General features: G+C 44.3%; 1 protein-coding gene across 5 annotated transcripts; it reads right to left on the reverse strand.

Annotated features, from left to right (window-relative positions):
• Positions 1-470: 470 nt before the first annotated feature.
• SQSTM1 (sequestosome 1) lies at positions 471-15,201 on the reverse strand. Of its 5 annotated transcripts, none has more exons than XM_031953825.1 (8): positions 14,768-15,200; positions 9,374-9,469; positions 7,913-8,142; positions 7,293-7,455; positions 6,999-7,082; positions 1,872-2,098; positions 1,480-1,561; positions 471-1,139 (listed from the first exon to the last, which is right to left on the reverse strand). In XM_031953825.1, the coding sequence occupies exons 1-8, from the start codon at positions 14,940-14,942 to the stop codon at positions 979-981; spliced, it is 1,218 nt and encodes a 405-aa protein (XP_031809685.1). In that variant the 5' UTR covers positions 14,943-15,200; the 3' UTR covers positions 471-978. The 5 variants fall into 5 exon arrangements, with proteins under 5 accessions (XP_031809685.1, XP_031809682.1, XP_031809686.1 ...); XM_031953822.1 differs by having other exon boundaries at positions 1,366-1,561; positions 14,768-15,199; XM_031953826.1 differs by lacking the exon at positions 14,768-15,200 and adding an exon at positions 13,326-14,137 and having other exon boundaries at positions 1,366-1,561.
• Positions 15,202-18,784: the final 3,583 nt, after the last annotated feature.

Genomic DNA, 18,784 nt, shown 5'->3' on the forward strand with positions numbered 1-18,784 from the left:
AACCACAGCCTTGGCTAGGAACAAATATTCCATTCCTCTCAAATAGAGGACCACTTCTTTCTGAAATCACCAAATTAACTGGCACCTTTTTTCTTCAAAGTTTCACAGACTTACTGAAGCAAGGGGACCAACCCAGTTAAAATTAAGTTTATCATTGAAGAGATGATAAACTTTTACTAGGAGGGACAAAAAGGCAAGTAGGATAGTTTTGGAATAGCCTAGTTAATTTAACATCGAGATCCATGGTATCAAACAATTTCCCTTAATTAAATTTAAAATAAGTTCTATCTTTCCAGTTCCAATTGTGTAAAACAATCTTAAATCGAAGTTATGTGCTAGTATTTGTGCCTTGTTAGTCCCAGTTTCAACACACAATTATGTGATTTTGTGCACGTTAAGGGAAAAGTGGATGTCCATGAAAACAGGAATTGTTTTACCTAAATTTACCTCCCCCATAGATAAGAACACAGTAAAAGGCTGAATGAATGTTTATTGAATGAATGGTGTTGGATATGGCAATTTTTCCACCAAAGAAAGCAACATCAGTTCTTCACGTTAACTGCAGAATTGGTTACAGAGGTGAAAGGTTAACACCACTTAATTTTAAGACAACTGACACAAACCAGTTCTCTTACAGAGCTAAGGGAACACTGAAACAAAGCAAAGTTGGCCCTTCATTTCCCCTACCTGACTGTCTTCTCCTCCTCCTCACAAATTTGTTCCTTCACAAAGCAGTGAAGAAACAAGGCCCAAGGTGAGCCGGTCCCCCTCAATCTATTTCCTGCCTCCCCCATGAAACAATGACACGACGGTCAGAGGTGGGTGCACAGATGCTCATGATGGCCTAAGCAAAAAGTGAACACAGAACTAAACTTCAAAGATAAGCTTAATTTCCAGAGAAACTGGGACTGACAACAGGTCAGTGTGGTATGGATACAGGAAAGCAACTGAGAACTGAGGGAGTTAAGAGCAGAACTCTTAACAGGCATGATGCGGGTGCTTGGAGTACTGGATGGCATCGAGAGCAGCCCCGATGTCAAAGGACTTGGCCTGCAGGAGCCTGGTGAGCCAGCCGCCCTCATCGGAGAAGCCCATGGACAGCATCTGGGAGAGGGACTCGATCAGGCGTGGATCTGCTTCTACAGAAAACAAGATGGTTACCCAAGACTCAGGCTCCGAGGCCCAGGCTCGGTCCCAGTCCCACCCTATCCCAGGGCCTTTGGCTACTGGGACTTCTGTATTACAAGTTGAAGGGGCCCTCCAGAGGGGAACCACCCCACCCTGCCTCTGTAGTGCCATGGCAGCTGCTCTGGGGAGGGGATGGAGCCCCAAAACAAATACTCTCAGTTGCTCAAAACCACTTGCCTGGTGGAAGATGTGGGTATAAGGCAGCTTCCCTGAGCCCCGTGGGCCCTTCTTGGAAATGGCCCACGCAGTGGGGACCATCTGTTTTTGGCATGTGTAGGGACTGAAGTTCACCTGTGGAAGGATCCACTTCTTTGGAAGACAAATGAGTCCAGTCATCATCTCCTCCTGAACTGTTACCAGCCTCGGTCTGGTCCTACAGGAGGGAGACCATGCTTGACCACAGCGTGAAGCTGGGGAGGCCCACACACCAGAGGGATCCAAGCTGTCATGGCAGCCTGGCGAGAGGTTAACAGGAGAACCACTCAAGAGCCAATAATTCTGTCTCCAGAGTTTCATTCTGAGACATTCTGAGATTTCAAGTTTTGGTCAGAGATCAATCACCCTCAGGTGGCTCAGCAGGACAAAAGTGTCTGAATTCATAAAGACACGTGGCCTTCGTTAGCAAGGAAGGGGTAGGACAGCCCAGCTGTCCCAGACCTCAGGGGACCAGGCTCTCCACTCACCTGGGTTGAGGATGGGCGCTCATCCACTTGCATTGAACACTTCACAACGACCTTCTGCATCTGCTCAGAGAGGGACGCCATCTCCATTTCAGAGTTCTGGGCTTGGCTCTGGCTGGACGAGCAGTCACTTGGCTGAGGACTATTCTTCTCACTGTAAGACTGAGAGCAGGATGGAGTCACCTTGGTCCTTTTCCCTCCATGCTCTACATCAATGTCAACGTCAATACCTTAAAAAGAGCAAGGAACATCAGGAAGCAGTTTAGGATTGCCATAAGGTAAATGAAAACCACTTGGATTAACTGTAATGAGCTCTCTCAATTCATGAGAATAGATATTTTAGAGGCCCAAAGCAACTTACTACTCTTATTAAAGCTAATAAATTCATTAAAGAATCTATTAGCTTATGTATCAAACACCTGGTACTGAGCTGGGGGCACCAAGGTATCATAGTGGATAGAGCTCTAGGTCTAGAGCCAAGAAGACTTATCTTTTCTGAATTTAAATCTGGGTGGTCCTGGCCAAGTTGCTTATCCCTGCCCAGTTGCCTCAGGTTCCTCAACTGGAGAAGGAAACGACATTCTCAATATCGTTGCCAAGAAAACCTCAAATAGGGTCAAGGAGAAGCCAGACAGAATCCAATGACTCAACAACTGGGAGGATGAAGGGAGGGATCATAATCAATCTTTTTTCCTTGGAGCGACAAAAGGAACATGAACATCCCTTCACTCAGGTGGAGGAAGAGTAAAAGAGAAGAATGTTGCAAATACGACAAGGCTGGTCACTCTGTCCTAACTATTTTTCTGTTACACAGGATGGCTCCAGAAAGTCTTGGCTTTTCAACAATAGAGTGATCCAAGACAATGCAATGGACTTGGGATAGAAAATGACATTCCAAGAGACAACTGTGAAGACTGAATTCAGATTGAAGCATACTGTTTTGGTTGGTTGCTTTTTTCATGTAGCTTTTCTCTTTTTCTGACTTTTCTTTCACAACATGACCAATACATATATACTTATTATGTATCTAAGTTATATTTTAATATATTTAACATCTACTGGTCATCCTGCCATTTAGGGGAGGAGGTGGGGGGGGGGGGTAAGAGGTGAAAAATTGGAACAAGAGGTTTGGCAATTGTTAATGCTGTAAAGTTACCCACGTATATATCCTGTAAATAAAAGGCTATTAAATAAAAAAAAAGAAACATATGGCCAAAAAAAAAAAAAAAAATGACCAATATAAAAACAGACTTAAAATGTGTAATATATACCAGACCATAAGGGAGGTAAAAAATTTTGTAACTCAATGCTGCAAACTATCTTTACGTATAATTGAAAAAAGAAAAACCCAAAATATTACTGAAATAAAAAAGCAACAACAAAAGATGGGTTGATTTTGGTAGTTAGGGAGAGTGCATCAGGAAGACATTATTTAAAATTGCAAGAATAAAAACACCAGGAATTATTAAAAGCACTATTAATGCAAACCTGTGACTTACTGCTTTCCATGTTTTAATGAAGAAAAACAAATCAGGAAAATTTCCAGGAAAAAGCAAAATAAAAAACCAGCGTGTAGGCTTTTACAAGGGGTCAAATTCCTCCTCCCGATCTATGGCAAGCACTCATACAAAAAGGTAATCTATGCCATCTTCTCATCTTTCAAGTGGACTCCAAAATCTCAACAAGATTGATTACTTATGTTAAAACCACTTAAGGAATGAGGAATCTGCTGGGACATGGTCCTAAGCTCCACTTCCAGCAACAATGTCTAGAGACAAGTCCAAGCTTTGAGAAATGGCCTCCAGAGCAAGAGGCAGCTTTCTCCTCCAGCTATGGCTGCAAAAGGGCTTTCTTTTTGTTCCGTTTAAATACATTCATTAAACAACTATATCCTTAATAGAGTATGTTCACCCAGGAGCTTTCAATACTATTGAGATTGTAGGTCTAGCTGTTCTTTCTCCCTACTGTGTGCTAGTGTGCTCGGACAGCAAGGGCTGCAGTGGACAAGAGTCACCCAGAGTCAGGAAGACACTTGTGCTTTGTGATCCTGAGCACCTGACCTTGTTTACCTCAGTTTCCTATCTGTAAGGAGCTGGAAAAGGATATGGCAAACCACACGGACAAGAAAACGTCCAGATTGGGGCACAACTGAACAACATCAGTAGCCAGCTGCCAAGCCCCCTCTTCTCTGGAACTCTACACCCACTATACCACATCACGCTGTTTTTCCCACCTGGTAACTTTCCAACACTGGCCCCATTTTTCAATCAAATCTTTAACACCAAGAAGTCCTTTAAGTAAGGAACTCCTTGTTAGGCTTTCTTAGTGGACTGTGATACTATATTCAAGCCCCTTTGACTGTGACAAGTTCAAAACCATTTTCCCTCTGAAGGATTTCTCTTCACTTGGCCCTTCAGTTGAGAGACAATAAATTAAATTTTTAAAAAAGACAATAAACAATCTAATAGACACCCAACCAGGAGCCATAGTTTTAGATGTAGGGGCAGAAAAGCTTGAATCCTAGGTTTGAATCCTAGCTTTTAACAATTCTCTGGTTTCCGATGTCAAATAGAGGTTTGGACTACATGACTTGAAAAGCCCCTTCCCTGGCCAAGTCTTATTCACAGGCAACTATAAAAACTATGCCCTGGTTCAGACGAGCAGGGAGCAAATTAACACTATTTCAGCTGCCAAAAGAAATGCCATCATCACTGAGCTAGAGTTTTGTCCTTGACTTTTTTTTTTTTTCCAGGAAACAATCCAATATAGGTTAAACGTGCAATTCCTCTAGACTTTTGCATATGTCATGTTGCACAAGATCATTTCTAGAGAAAAACCAAGCAAACAACACAAATTAGATGAAAATACTACGTGTTGTGATCCACACAATTCCCCCAGTTCTCCCTCTGGGTGCAGACAGTTCTCTCCATCACAAGTCTGTTGGAATTAGCCTGAATTCCTTCATTGTTGGAGAGAGCCAAGTCCATCAGAGCTAATCATTGCATAATTTTGTTGCTATATGATGTTCTCTTCTGGTTTCACTCACTTCATTTAGCATCAGGTTCATGTATCTTCAAGTCTCTGACTTCAGAAATTAACCTGTTCATCATTTCTTATAGAATAGTAACATTCATATATCATGACTTTTTCCAATCATTCTTCATCTGATGAGCATCCACTCATTTTCCAATTCCTTGCTACTACATAAAAGGCTGCTACAGACATTTTTTGCACATGTGGGTCCTTTTTCCCTTTTTTATGATTCTTTAGGATACAGGCCCAGCAGAGACATTGTTGGCTATAGTTCTCCAGAATGGCTGAAATCAGTTCACAATTCACCATCCAATATATTAGTTTTCCTATACCACCCCCTCCTCCAGCATTTATTATGTTTTCCTGTCACCTTAGTTGATCTGAAGGGTGAAATAAGTATCTAGTGTTGTCTTAATTTACATTTCTCAATAGTGATTTTAGAGCTTTTCCATACAACTAGAAATGGCTTTAATTTTTCATCTGAAAATTGTTTGTATTCTTTGACCACTTATCGATTGAGGAATGGCTCAGTCTTTTAAATTTGAGTCAATTCTTCATATATTTTAGAAATGAGGCTTTTATCAAAAAAACTGGCTATAAATTCCCCCTCCCCCCTCAGCTTTCTGCTTCCCTTCTAATCTTCGCTTCTTTGGTTTTGTTTGCACAAAAAATTAAATTTAATGTAATCAGAACGATCCATTTTGCATTTCATAAATGTTCTCTAGTTTTTAGGCCATAAATCCCTTTCCTCTCCATAGAACCGAGACTTATCCCTTGTTCTCCTAATTTGCTTTTAGTATCACATTTTATATCTACATCATGAACTCACTTTGACCTTATAAGGTGTTAGATATTAGGCAATATCTTAGCTTCTGCTACACTTACTTTTTTTTTTTCCAGCTTCTCTAGCAATTTGTCAAATGGTGATTCTTAGAAGCTGGCATCTTTGGGTTTAACACTAGATTAACAGTCATTGATTATTGTGTCTTGTGAATTTAGCCTATTCCACAAATTCACTATTCTTAGCCAGTACCATATAGTTTTGATGGCTGCTACTTGTATCTAAATATAAGGGATCTGGTACAGCTAGGACAATTTCCTTTGTTTATTCCTTCACCCCACTGTGTGTGGACTTCACCTTCACCCCCCCACACACATTATAATTCTCTTGAAATTCTTGGCCTTTTGTTATTTTTTTCTACCTGCATGAAGGTAATTTCTTGGCAGTATGGTATGGCACTGTATAAGTAGATTAATTTAGGTGGAATTGTCATTTTTATTATATTAGCTTGGCCTACTTAAGAGAACTTAAAATTCTTTCAATTGTTCCAACTTTATTTATGTGAAAAATATCTTGGCAGGTAGACATTATATAGTTATTGGGATTTCTTTTTATCTTGTTGCTGGACTTTGTTGGTAACATAAATATGCCAATGATGACTCATACGGATTGATTTATATCTTGCAACTTTTTAATTGTTTCTAATAATTTATAAACAATAGACATAAGGCTCTTACAAAAAGTTATTGCCCATGGCTATCCAACATTTTTTCCACATGAATCTGCATGATTTCATGACAGCCAAGTAACCAAACTGTGTTTCCCATTAACCAGGAAATTTAAGTGTTGTATGCAGTGTCTAATCTTTAGGAATTATTAACTCAGGGAACTGCTAGCTTTTATGCTCTTGCTCCTTTTAATAGATTTTGATTTAATTGGCATATTATTCTTACAACAAGCCTGGGAGGCAGATATTCCTATTGTCTGACAATTAACATGAATTGTTTAAAACCACAATTACATTTATTTTAAATTTTGCAAGCTCAATTTGTTCCCAGTTTTTCCTTTTTGATCCGATTTTTCTTATGCAGCATGATTAATTGTGGAAATTATGTGTAGAAGAATTTGCACATCTTTAACAATATGCATTACTTGCCATCTAAAGGAAGAAAATTTGGAACACGGGGCTTTTTTTTGTTGAAAATTATCTACTCCTGTTTTGAAAATAAGCTTTAATTTTTTTTTTCTTTACAAACTGCCAACTCCTTTTTGGAAGTTACAGATAAAAATCCCAAATAATTTAAAATAACACTTACCCAGAGGGCCAAGAACAGCAGCCACACTTTCACCTACATTATGCAGGAAGGTGACATTGGGGTCCTGTTGTGAATTAGTACTAGCTGAAGCATTTAAAAACAAAAAAAGAAAAAGCCAATGAGGAAAAGTGTATGTGTTTAGTTCTAGTTCCAGAAGATCACGAACTGGGCCAAATCCTTTCTCTTCCCCTGATAAAAATAATTCACCTCCTTTGCCAAAGGCTTGCAGATCCCAGGTACATCAAAGGATTATGACAATTCCAATAGCAAAGCAAGAACCCAACCCCATCTGACCTTGTTCTGCTCTTGAGCTGCAGGGAGTTGCGCAAGGTTGTGCCTGCGGAACATTCTGATTGAGGGACTGAGAAGAAACAAATCCCCAGCCTGGCATCCATCCAAAAGGGGGAATACTCCCTCCTTGTCTCACCTTCTGAAACCACCGTCGGCGGGAAACCCACTGAAAAAATCAGTCACAGTCCCAGAGGTTAGAGTTGTATATGTACCAACCCGGCCCTCCTCCAACCCAGTGTACCCTGCTGGTACCTGCCCCAATTCAAAATTAACTTTGCCTTGCATATAATTTATCTCTGATATTTATCCATTGAGAAACTATATAATCTCCTTTAAGGCAAGAACTCTCAGCTGGAGTATACTATACAGTGCACAGTATATATGCTTCACTAATGTTTATTGGATTTAATTATATATATATATACATGCACCTACCAATGACATAGTGAAAGTGAATTTTGTTTTTGCTGAGGCAATTGGGGTTAAGTGACTTGCCCAGGGTCACCCAGCTAGGAAGTGTTAAGTGTCTGAAGCCAGATTTGAACTCAGATCCTACTGACTTAAGGGCTAGTGCTCCACCCACTGCACCATCTAGCTGTGTCTCCCACTTTTTCACCCCTCACCTCAGGCTGGTAGGCGGTGATGGGATTTTGGAAGATGACCATGTTGTGCTCTTTGTGAAGCCCTTTGCTCTCACAGCTGCTACAGAGGTCGTAGTCGGGGCAGATGGTGCACTTGAAGCGGTTCCCCACCACCGGCCCGTTGCAACCGTCACAGATCACGTTGGGATGCACCACGTTACTGGGAGCCTCCTGGGCAGAGGGACGATGCTCCCGCTTACATTCTTTCTTCTCTACAAGGACAAGTGAGAAGATTTCAGCTTGGCCCCCCGGCTCCAGCAGCAGAGCATGGCTGCAAAGGCCAACTAAGTCACTTAAATAGGATGCAAGCGATGAGGGCCAGAAGCAAAGCAAGGAAAGAGCTATACGAACAGATGCAGAACGAAGCAAGCAGGAACAGCAATCAATCTGCCCAAGAAACCACACAGAGAAAAGAACCAACCACTGAGCCAAATGCCACGTAACATAACACAGCCTGACCCCTCAGCAGAGTTCAGAAAATGGGGTTCCCTCCCCTCTTGGCCAAAGCTGGGGCAGGGGTCATGGTGGTGGATACTGTATATGCTGTCAGAACTGGCCAACAGTGCTGAATGCTTTGGGAAACTCTTTTTAAAAATCTTTTTTCAAAAAAACCTCTTGAGTACAAGGGATACCCACCCAAAAAAAGGTTAAGAGCTAAAGATATTAAAATATTTTTTAAAATCATTTTAAACTGTCAAAAAGTACTTTACTATTCATGCTTCACTCAGAACCCTCTCTCAGTGTCTCATTCTCAGACTAACCCTGGAATTCAATTACAGGACTCAAGACAGAAAGCCTGTTTTTCCCAATAGACCACCCCTTCTCCCCCTTTCGTTTTAACCCCTCAGGACTTGTTAGAACAAAGTTCCAGGAGTCCCAGGGGCAGAGTCTATGCCTTAGTGAACTTGAGCTTGGCAACTGGCTTTATTCAAAACCTAAGGGAGCCTTCATTAACAGGATGGCCACAAACCAGATGTCTGAGTTTATTTTGTTTTTTTAAAAAGAGAGACCTAGAATATGTACTCTCAGTTCCACGAGTGCCTATCCCTGAAACCCTTAGTTCTGACAAAAGCCAAAAGAACCAGAAGGAAGGAAACTTTTCTTCTAAAAATGAGTGCACAAGGAAGAAACACAACAACAACATTCCTCAAAGCATCGAGCAGAGTGGCAGCTGGCTTTGTAATCACAATCGGCACCTGCCTTATATATGATTTCAACTCCTCTGGGCCACTATCCTCAGAGGTCCTCTTCTAGAGAGCTTTAAAAAGGTTGCAAAGAGCTTTTCTCACAAGCACCTTCAAGGTGATCCATTGCAAGTATTATTAGCCCCATTTTACAAATGAGCAAACTGAGGACAGGAAAAAAAAGATTCCAACCCAGGACTGTCCCCATTCTAAGCCCAGACTGTAAGAAATTAGAACCCTGCTTTAACCCCATTCTCACCTTTTATGTAAATCCGAAAGAGGCCTTCTTTAACGTAGCACATACCCATGCACAGCTCCTCATCGCTGGAGAAGGCAATAAGGTCCCTATCTTCATCTAGGTTTTAAAATAAAAATGAAATGTAATGTTCAAATCAATTGCGCTATTTGCATAAGGCTTCCCATTTTCTGCCTGACACAAAGCTCTCTCCTCCGCGGACTGCATGTACTCATTAATCCCAACTACCCACGTGACACTAATCCAGGTTGGAGTTTTTGGTCATTTGTCTCTAATGGAAAAAACTCCTCACTCCTGCCCTAGAGACTAACCACAGATCAACTTTAAACAGGGCTAGGACTAAAGAGGGTCACAGTGCTCACTTCTGTTTACAAAGACGGGTTTTTCCATCCATCATCTTGCTTGAGGCCTTTGCAGTGACTCCATATGAAGGAATCAGTAAAAGTATCACTGACCCCATATTACCCATGGGGAGGTCTGATGTTCTGCCAACTTAAAGCGACTTATGAAAAGGTCAGACCAGAAAGGAGTGACTGAAGTAGTCAAAAATCAAACCCGTGTATTTTGACATACCTCTGCTTTTCTGTGGGTGTCCAGTGTTTGGTGGGGACTGGGCAAAAGGTCAATGGGAGTTGGGCTGGCTTGACTCAGTACACTGCATACTGGGACAGGATTCCTAGTGGTGGTGGTAGCTGCCAGTCATTAAGGCACTAAGTTTATCAATAAATTTACTTAAACCAATAAATCTAGGTTTGAGGGGGAAAATGGCTTCCAGGGGTAGAGAAGTGTGTGTGACTAGTCCAATTCAATAAGGAACATTCCCTTCCCCTCCATCCCTCCTATTCCCTCTTTGCAGGTTTTTCCATTTGTCTTACAAAAGCTGAACTTTTCTTTCCAATTAGTGTGAGCAACCTGAAGAGCAGAATCTGCCTTGATTTTTAAATTTATATCCCCAGTAAATGGCATCTAAGAAAATGCTGTTTTCATTCATTTATTTTTTGCTCTTAAGGATGTTATAGAGGGAGTGCCTATTCATGTATGAATTGAACCAGACAGGATCCTGAATTTCTCTACAATTCTAGAACCTAAATTTCTGGGGAAAGGAATCACCAGCCTCTGGTCAACTGAAAAGGCTGTCACCCCTGGCTCTTAAAAATCAGAACTGGCCAAATGAAACACCCTCTTTGGCAGAGATAATTAAGTGGTTTTCCATTTCCTTCTCTATACATAGCTAACGTGTTGTCTTGAGGAGAGGGGAAAGAGGAAAAAAAAAAAATCGGAAACACAAGGTTCTGAAAAGATGATTATTGAAAACTTAACTAAATGTATTTGGGAAATAAAATGCTATTAAAATTAAATCCCTCATAGCTCTTTTCCTGTTTACCATGGAGATACAAAGGACTACCTCAAAAATCAGTGCCACCTGACCAGGTCAAAATCTCCTTGAGGAAGGCAGGGGAAAAAGGGGAAAAAGAACTTTGCCTGGTGCCAAGTCTAAGACCTGGACATCAAATACACAACTGCACCAACGAGGCAGAAAAGCCTTCAGAGATGAAAGGTTTTTAAAATATCCCTTGGGGAAAAGTAATTCAACAAGCACAGCCAGGTAAAGACTTTCTAGGGTCTTCACTCATTGCCCTACAGCAGAACCAACAAATAAAGAGGAAAAGAGCAAAAAGAAGTCTTTGTGGAAAAAAATAAATACAAACTCTTGATGGAAGGTATAGTGTATAGAAAGTCTAAAATACCGTATATGAAACTGGCTCCATTTGTGTTTAAATTAGTGTCTTAATTAATCCTTAATTACTCCTAGGCCTCAGCACCATTCCTGGGGTTCCTGGGGACTGTACCCCAAGTGTTTGATGCCCTTCCCTTCTCCCGTTTATCTTTTTTCTATGTGGGAAGAAGGGGAAATAAGATACATAAGACACATACCCTGGCAGCTAAGAGTGCTGAGGTGTGGAAGAGGCGGCTTCAAATTTAGCCTCAGACCATTACTTGCTGTGTGACCCTGGACAAGTAAACTGTTTGCCTCAGTTTTCTCATCTGTAAAATGGGGTTAACAACAGCAATTATGCTCCTAGGGTTACTCTGAGGATCAAAGGAGAGATATTTGTGAAGTGCTTAGGCTTGGGGTTCAGTTCCTTTCTTCCCTGGATCCTTGCCACCAAAAGGCTCTCCATGCTGTCACCACTCCCTACCCAAGGGGAATCTGGGAAGGCTCTTTGGAGAACAGCCCATCCCCAAGCAAGGCTTTTATTAAGTGCTAGAGAAACAAAAGAGGCCAAAGACAGTGTTTGCCCTCAGACAGTTTACTTCTACAACTCCCTGCCCCCGGGCTCTCTCCCTTCCCCCAAAGTCCAACTTCCCAGATGTGGAATCAGATTTGAAGCTAGAAGACACCTTCCCTAGTGATTAGGGGCAATGTGCTACAGTGGAAGTGGTACTCAAATCCCATTTCCTTTTATAGCACCCAAGTAAAAAATGAGGCTTAGATTAGATGGTCGTCATGGGTCCTTTTGGAGCTCATTTAAAAAAAAAAAAAAATCATGAAACCGAACCCACTCCCCTACAGTCCTGCAAATAATTTCTACCTCCCATAGAATCCAAGACCTTAAAATTGGGAAAACCATGCATATTTTGAAAATAATGGGGGAGGGAAGGAAGGCCAGTAAACCTAATATCTGGGCATTTATATAAAAAGGTCCAGCCCTCACACAGTATACAAAGTAGAGGCAAGGTTCAAACCAAGTACAATGAAGATAGAACTAACTTTGGAGTGAGGAAAATAAACACCACAAAATTGATGTACAGCTCTGAATAATTTTCCCCCCTCATTTTATGGTTACAAACAGCCCTTTGAAATAGGTACTATTTTACAGGTGAAAAAAGAGGCAATCAGGTTATCAGCATCAGAAAGACCAAATTTGAATTAAAATTCTAAATTCTATCCACCAATTGACTAAGGGAATCCCAGAATGGGAAAGTTAGTATTCATGGGCAAATTTCTTCCAAGAAAATTCCCTTTTTCTAATCTTTATACTCTATATCGCTGCCTTTCTCTATCTCTTCTCCACCCCTCATAATCTGGATTCCAACACCTTATCCTTTCATTACTCTGTCTTCCCCATCTAGATCCATGAAAATTACTTAAGATCTTAGTTGCCAAATCCAATGGGCCTTTTCTCTCTCCTCATTTTTCTGGAACTGTCTCTTTTAAAATTTTCAATAGTATTCTATTTTCCCAAACATATACTTTCTCAACATGTACTTTTTTTTATTAAAGCTTTTTTATTTTCAAAACATGCACGGATATTGACCCTTGCATAGCCTTTTTTTTTTTTTTAATTAAAGCTTTTTATTTTCAAAAGGTATGCACGGATAATTTTCACCATTCACCCTTGTAAAACCTTGTGTTCCAATTTCCCCCCCTCCTTTTCCCTCCCTCTCCCCCTTCTCCTAGAGTAATTCAATGCATGTTAAATATATGCAATTCTATATATATTTCCAGATATCAAGCTGCACAGGAAAAATCACATCAAAAAGGAAAAAATGAGAAAAAAAATTATGGAAATGATTCTTAAACCTACCACTTCTCATCTCCAACTGCCAGACAACTAGATTGAACTAGACATTTCAAACTCAGTTAAGTCTAAAGCAGAATCTTTTCCTTAAACCCTGCCCCTTCTATCTCTCTTTGCTGTCGAGGGCAACATCAGATCCTTCTAAATTTCCCTGGATTTCTCACTATCTCTCACCCCCTCCTTATCAAAAAAAAAGGGGGGGGGGGGTTCCACCATTACAACATTTCTCTACTGACCCTACATCACTTCACACCAGCTTCCAGTCTCTACTCATTTCCATCTATTCTCCATTCGGCCATTGTGGTTCTCAGATTTCATCAACCCACTTCCTCCTCCTCAATGAAACTCCTTTGGTCCTGTTCACGACCTACCTACTTTTCCAGTCTTGTTACATCTTCCTCCCCTGGATGTTCTTTCCATGCAGCGGGAGCCTTGGGCCTGCGCGGGCCCCACCAATGTGTCCCGCACTTGGCCCAGGCCGTGCCACCGAGCCTGCAAGGCTCTCCCTCGGGCTCTGGCTTCCTCCAAGTCCCCACTAAAATTCCACCTTGCACGTAGGCCTTCCCCGACCCCCTGAGGACAGTGCCTTCCGTTCCCGGATCATAGGCGACACGGCGTGCTTTATAGACGCACGTTTGTTTATTTCCTGCTTGGCACGTCAGACTGAGCAGGAGAGGCCTTTGGATGTGCACGAAGCTTAGGGCGCCACTATTAACCTCCGGGCGCGGCTCCCTCCCCCAGCGGAGGGGCACCTTGGCTACCTTCGGCCTGGCCCAAGCCGTGGGGATCCCAAGTTGTTTTACAAGTTTGTTCGCAGTCACGAGGCCCCGGGCTCTGGAAGCTTCTGCCCGGCCGAGGGAGAAAGTTGAGGGCGGTACGGGGGCAGGGCTTCCCCAAGCACGCGCAGGGAGGGAAGGGAGGCACGTGGCCAGGCAGGCCTCAGCGGGCCCCGCTCCAGGACGAGGCAGTGCCAACAGAGGGCCACAGAGCAGGGGGCTGGCGGCCGGGCCCGAGCCCAGGCTGCCGCGGCGCTAACAGCTTTTCTGCTCCACTCCCAGGTGCCAGGCGCTTTGTAGTCTCTCAGCTGATCCTCGCAACCCCCCTGGGAGACTGCGCTGGAGTCCCGTTGCCCGGACTAGCAGACTGAGGCGCGCAGCGACGGGACGGCTCGGCTTGAGTCTCGCCCTAAGCTAGAACTGCTTTCTCACGCCGGACACCCCCCCCCCCCCCCCCCCCCCGAGCTTTTCTAAGCCGAGGGCAGACGAGGACTGGGAATACGAAACCCTATCCCCACCCTCCCGCACCCCGTAGCTCTCCTCCCGAAAACGCCTATCTCCGCTCATCCGGGCGCTGCTCAAAGTTACAGAATGCGCCGTTAGCCGCACAATTGCCTCAGTAGGTACCAGGCAGAGAACCACACATCCGTAACGGAGCGCTCCTACCTCCCCCTCCCCCGCGCAAATCCCTAGAAGGCGTGCGGGCCGTTCAGCCCCAAGGCCTTGCACCTTAGGCAGCTTTAAATACAAAGTGGGCCACAGACGGCCCCGGGCAGAAGCCGCCGCGGCTCGGGGCCAGACCCGGGGAAACTGAGGCCTCGGCCGGGCCCGGCTCGGCAGTTCGGGCTGCGTCACTGCACACGGGGCCGGTTACGTAAGGCGGCTCAGTCTGGCCCGGCGCCAGGTAAACAAGCTGCGCGGCCGGACCCGGTCAGGTCGGCCCCGGGCTCGGGGGGCTGAGCGTGCCCCCCAACTCCCTTCCCGCGGCCCCGCCCCCGCGGCCCCGCCCCCCGCGGCCTCGGCCCTGCCCGCCTCACCGCGGTAGTACGCCTGGAAGCCCCCAGGCCGCAGCGCCGGGAACACTTCGGCCACGCGTTGGAGCAGCGACTCGCAGCCCCCCGGGCCGTCGGGCAGCTCCAGGATGAAGCGGCGGATCTCCCGGGCCGCCTCCTCTTTGCCCATCAGGTAGGCTTTCACGGTCAGCCGCTCCATCGTCGGCGCCGGCGACGCGCTGCTCTAAACGGGGAGGCCGGGCAGCGACTCGGACTCGGACTGGGGAGCGGAACCCACGGGCGGGCCGCGGCAAGGAGCTAATGGGCGCCACCGGCAAGTCGGGACGGAGGAATAGCTGCTCTGGCGTGGGGCGTCCCCGCTCCAGGTCTTATAGTCGATGGCAAAGTCCCCGCCCAAGCTGGGGCGGAGCCGGGAGCGATGATTACTCGCGCCCCCCCTCCGCCCCTCCACAGCCGCCCCAGGCCCGCCCCTCCGGTCCGCGTCCCCTAACCCCCTTCCCCAACCCCTCCTCCCTGCACGCACGTGTGCCGATGAACGCACGGAAGTGAATCACGCATCCTCTGGGGAGATGAGCAGGGGAGGTGGGGGAGGGGAGGCGCCGCCCCGGCCCTCGGGAGGCGCCGGGGCCTTCCCGGGAAATGAGAGTTGCGCGGGGCCGCCGTGCCCCCGCAGGGCAGGTGTTGGGAGGCGGCGGGGAGCGGTTTCACCGGTGTCAGCAGAGGCCCTGGGGTCTCTCCCGTCCCTGAGAAAACCCTGGCGGATTCATGTTTGGGAGGGGGGCCTGCCCTGGGGGGGCCAGGGCGGGCCAGTTTGCTCCTGAAAAAGGGGCGGGAAGTTACCGGTGGCGAGGTTAGTTGAGGGATGAGGCTATGCGTGTGTGCCTACCCTAGGGTTTTGGAGAAGTGGAGGGGCAAGGAAAGCGTCGCGTCCTAGGAGTTTGACGGAGCGCGGGAGGGGGACGAACGGATGCTGTACTAGGGCAGTGGCGAAGGGAGGTCTCTGCACCCGCGGAGAAAGTAACTCGAGTCGCCCTTTAAACTTTCAGAACTGTCCGGGCCCGGCACTAACTGCAGAGCCTACGTTTTGGGGGGGGCATGAGAAATTAGGGTCTGCTTGCCCTCCCCATCCCCTGTCATGCAGCAAGCTGAGGGCCAGAGCACGGAGAGACCCCGCCAGGTCCGCTGAGGCCTCAGCATCCCTGCTTCACAGCTCCAAAGGCTGAGGGATTCCCCGGTTCCCCACCGGGGGGCTCGGCAGCATGCCCGGCGGGGCAAGACTCACTTTTAGGCCTTTGGGCTCCCAGGACTTGCCCGCACCTGACGCCCGCCTCTGCTCCGTCCCTCAGTCATGCCGCTGCCCGCTAAGGCGGGTCCGCAACTTTGCTTGCGAACTGCTGGTTCGCCAAGAAGGAAAGATGAGCCCTCTCTGATGGCCGGAGCTTAGGGAGTTAGCGGCTCCCAAGAGCTGTCGGTTCTCTCTCATTGTTAAGTTTAGAAAGTCCATTTTCCTCCAACTCCGAAAGCCACTTGGCCAATCATATCTAAATTAAGATTTTAATGGCAAAGTGTAAATTGTGAGATGTGCACATTGCATTATAATCTTAATTTATATATATTATACATGAATATGTATTTATACAATATATATAAATTTGCTAAATATCCTATACCAACGACTATCACATAGTAAATAGTTGATAAATGCTTATTTATTGATTTACTCTTCCCCTACTCATCCCCTAGGGCCTACCCCCTATGCCAAGCCATTGTCTCCTGAGGCCTATGGGACAGCCTGGGTTCTCCGGGAGGAGGCCCAGTATTAGAGTTGAACCTTTCCACTCTTTGTTGTTAGAATTTTTTTTAAGCAATTGAATTTTCTTAGCAAAGCGTACTGGAGTAGTTTGCTATTTCCTTCTCCATCTTATCTTATAAATGAGGCAAACAGACAAACAGGATAAAGTGACTTGCTCAGGGCGACATAGCTAGTGTCTGAGGCTAGATTTGAACTTGGGTCTTCCTTACTTCGGGCAGATTCTCTATGTACTGTGACAATTAGTTGACCTCCACAATTCTTGGTCTCCTTCAAAATTTACCTAAAGAGATGATAATCTACATGAAACCTCTCCCAGCTCCCGCAGTTTCTTGTGCCCTCTCAAAATTTATATTGCATTAATTTTGTTTATATTTTTGTATGTACATACTACCACCTCCACCCCCACCTTCCCATAGATTGTAAACTCCTTGAGAGTAGGGACTTTTCCTTTTTGTCTTTGTATCCCCAATGTATAGCACAATCTCAGACCAATAATAAACCCTTAGTAAATGCCTTTTGATTGATTGGCTTGGGGCTTCTGATGATTATGTTGATTAAAACATATTACTATCCAAATCACTGAGCCAAGAAGGAAGGGTTTGATTAGCACTGTCAATGAGACAGACTTGTTTCACTTCAGTCCAAAGGACAGTTGGATCATGGGCTCATTTCTATGATTCTTGGTCACTGGGAGTTCTCTTGTTAGGATTTTGTCAAGTGATAAAACAAACAAAGCTCAAAGCCCCTAGTCAGGAATTTCTGACACTTCTTAGCTGTGTTGCCCTGTACAAGTCATTTAACCTCTGCCTCAATTTCCTCCACTTTAAAAAATAGATTAATAATAGTCCCTGCCTCTCTAAATTATAGTGAGATGTTTAGTTTTGATTTTGTTTGCTTGTTTTATCTTTATGTCTTTAATTTACCATAATAGCTTTTTGTTTTTCAAAATACACACAGAAAAGTTTTCAACATTAATCCTTGCAAAACCTTGTGTTCCAATTTTTTCTTCCTCTCCCCTCACCTTCCCCTTCCTCTAGAGAGCAAGTAATCCAATGTGCAATTCTTCTAGACATTTTTTTTTTATACATGACCAAAATGTTATTTTGCTGTACAAAAAGAATCAGACTCTGAAATATTGTACAATTAGCTTGTGAAGGCAATCAAAAATGCAGGTGTGCATAAATATAGGGATTGGGAATTCAATGTAATGGTTTTTAGTCATCTCCCAGAGTTCTTTTTCTGGGCATAGCTAGTTCAGTTCATTACTGCTCCATTAGAAATGATTTGGTTGATCTCGTTGCTGAGGATGGCCTGGTCCATCAGAACTGGTCATCATATAGTATTGTTGTTGAAGTATATAATGATCTCCTGGTCCTGCTCATTTCACTCAGCATCAGTTCGTGTAAGCTAGACATTTTTCTATATTCATCATGCTGCATACAAAAAAAAAAAAAAATCACATCAAAAGGGAAAAAAGGAAAAAGGAAAAAAAATATGTATTACCAACAACAGCAAAAAAAGTGAAAATACAATGCTGTGATCCAGATTCAGTCTTCATAGTTCTCTCTCCAAATGTAAATGGTTCTTTATATCACAAATCCATTGGAACTGACTTGAATCACCTCAGTATGGAGAAGAGCCAAAGCCATCACATAATATTGTGGCTCACTTAGCATAGGTTCATATAAGTCTTTCCATTTTTTTTCTGAAATCAGACATTTCTTATAGAATAATAATATTTCATCACACTGAACATAAAAAAAAAAAATGTAACATTCTTAACTTTCGATCGATTAGGCTTAATGATAGTTCCCTTAGGACTAAACCAATGTTCATATACCATAACTTATTCAGCCATTCCCCAGTTGGGGATCTATTCAATTTCCAACTCTTTGTCACCAACAAAAAGAGCTGCTACAAACATTTTTGCACATGTGGGTCGTTTTCCCTCTTATGATCTTTTGGAATACAGACCCAGTATAGACATTGCTGGATCTAAAGGTACAATGTGATAGCCCTCTGGGCATAGTTCCAAAATGCTCTCCAGAATGAGATAATATTTATAAAGCACAGTGCCTGGGACATGGTAGACTCTCTATAAATTCTTATTCCCTTCCCTGTAAGCTATCTTCTTCCTTCTTTCTAGGCCTCCCCTCAGGAAGCTTATCAAATAGTGCATTTTAGATAAGCTCTCCTACTCAGTGAACCCCAGTGGCTTTCTATTACTT

The sequence above is a fragment of the Sarcophilus harrisii genome, chromosome 2 (genome assembly GCF_902635505.1).
Source record: "Sarcophilus harrisii chromosome 2, mSarHar1.11, whole genome shotgun sequence".
NCBI lineage: Eukaryota > Metazoa > Chordata > Mammalia > Dasyuromorphia > Dasyuridae > Sarcophilus > Sarcophilus harrisii.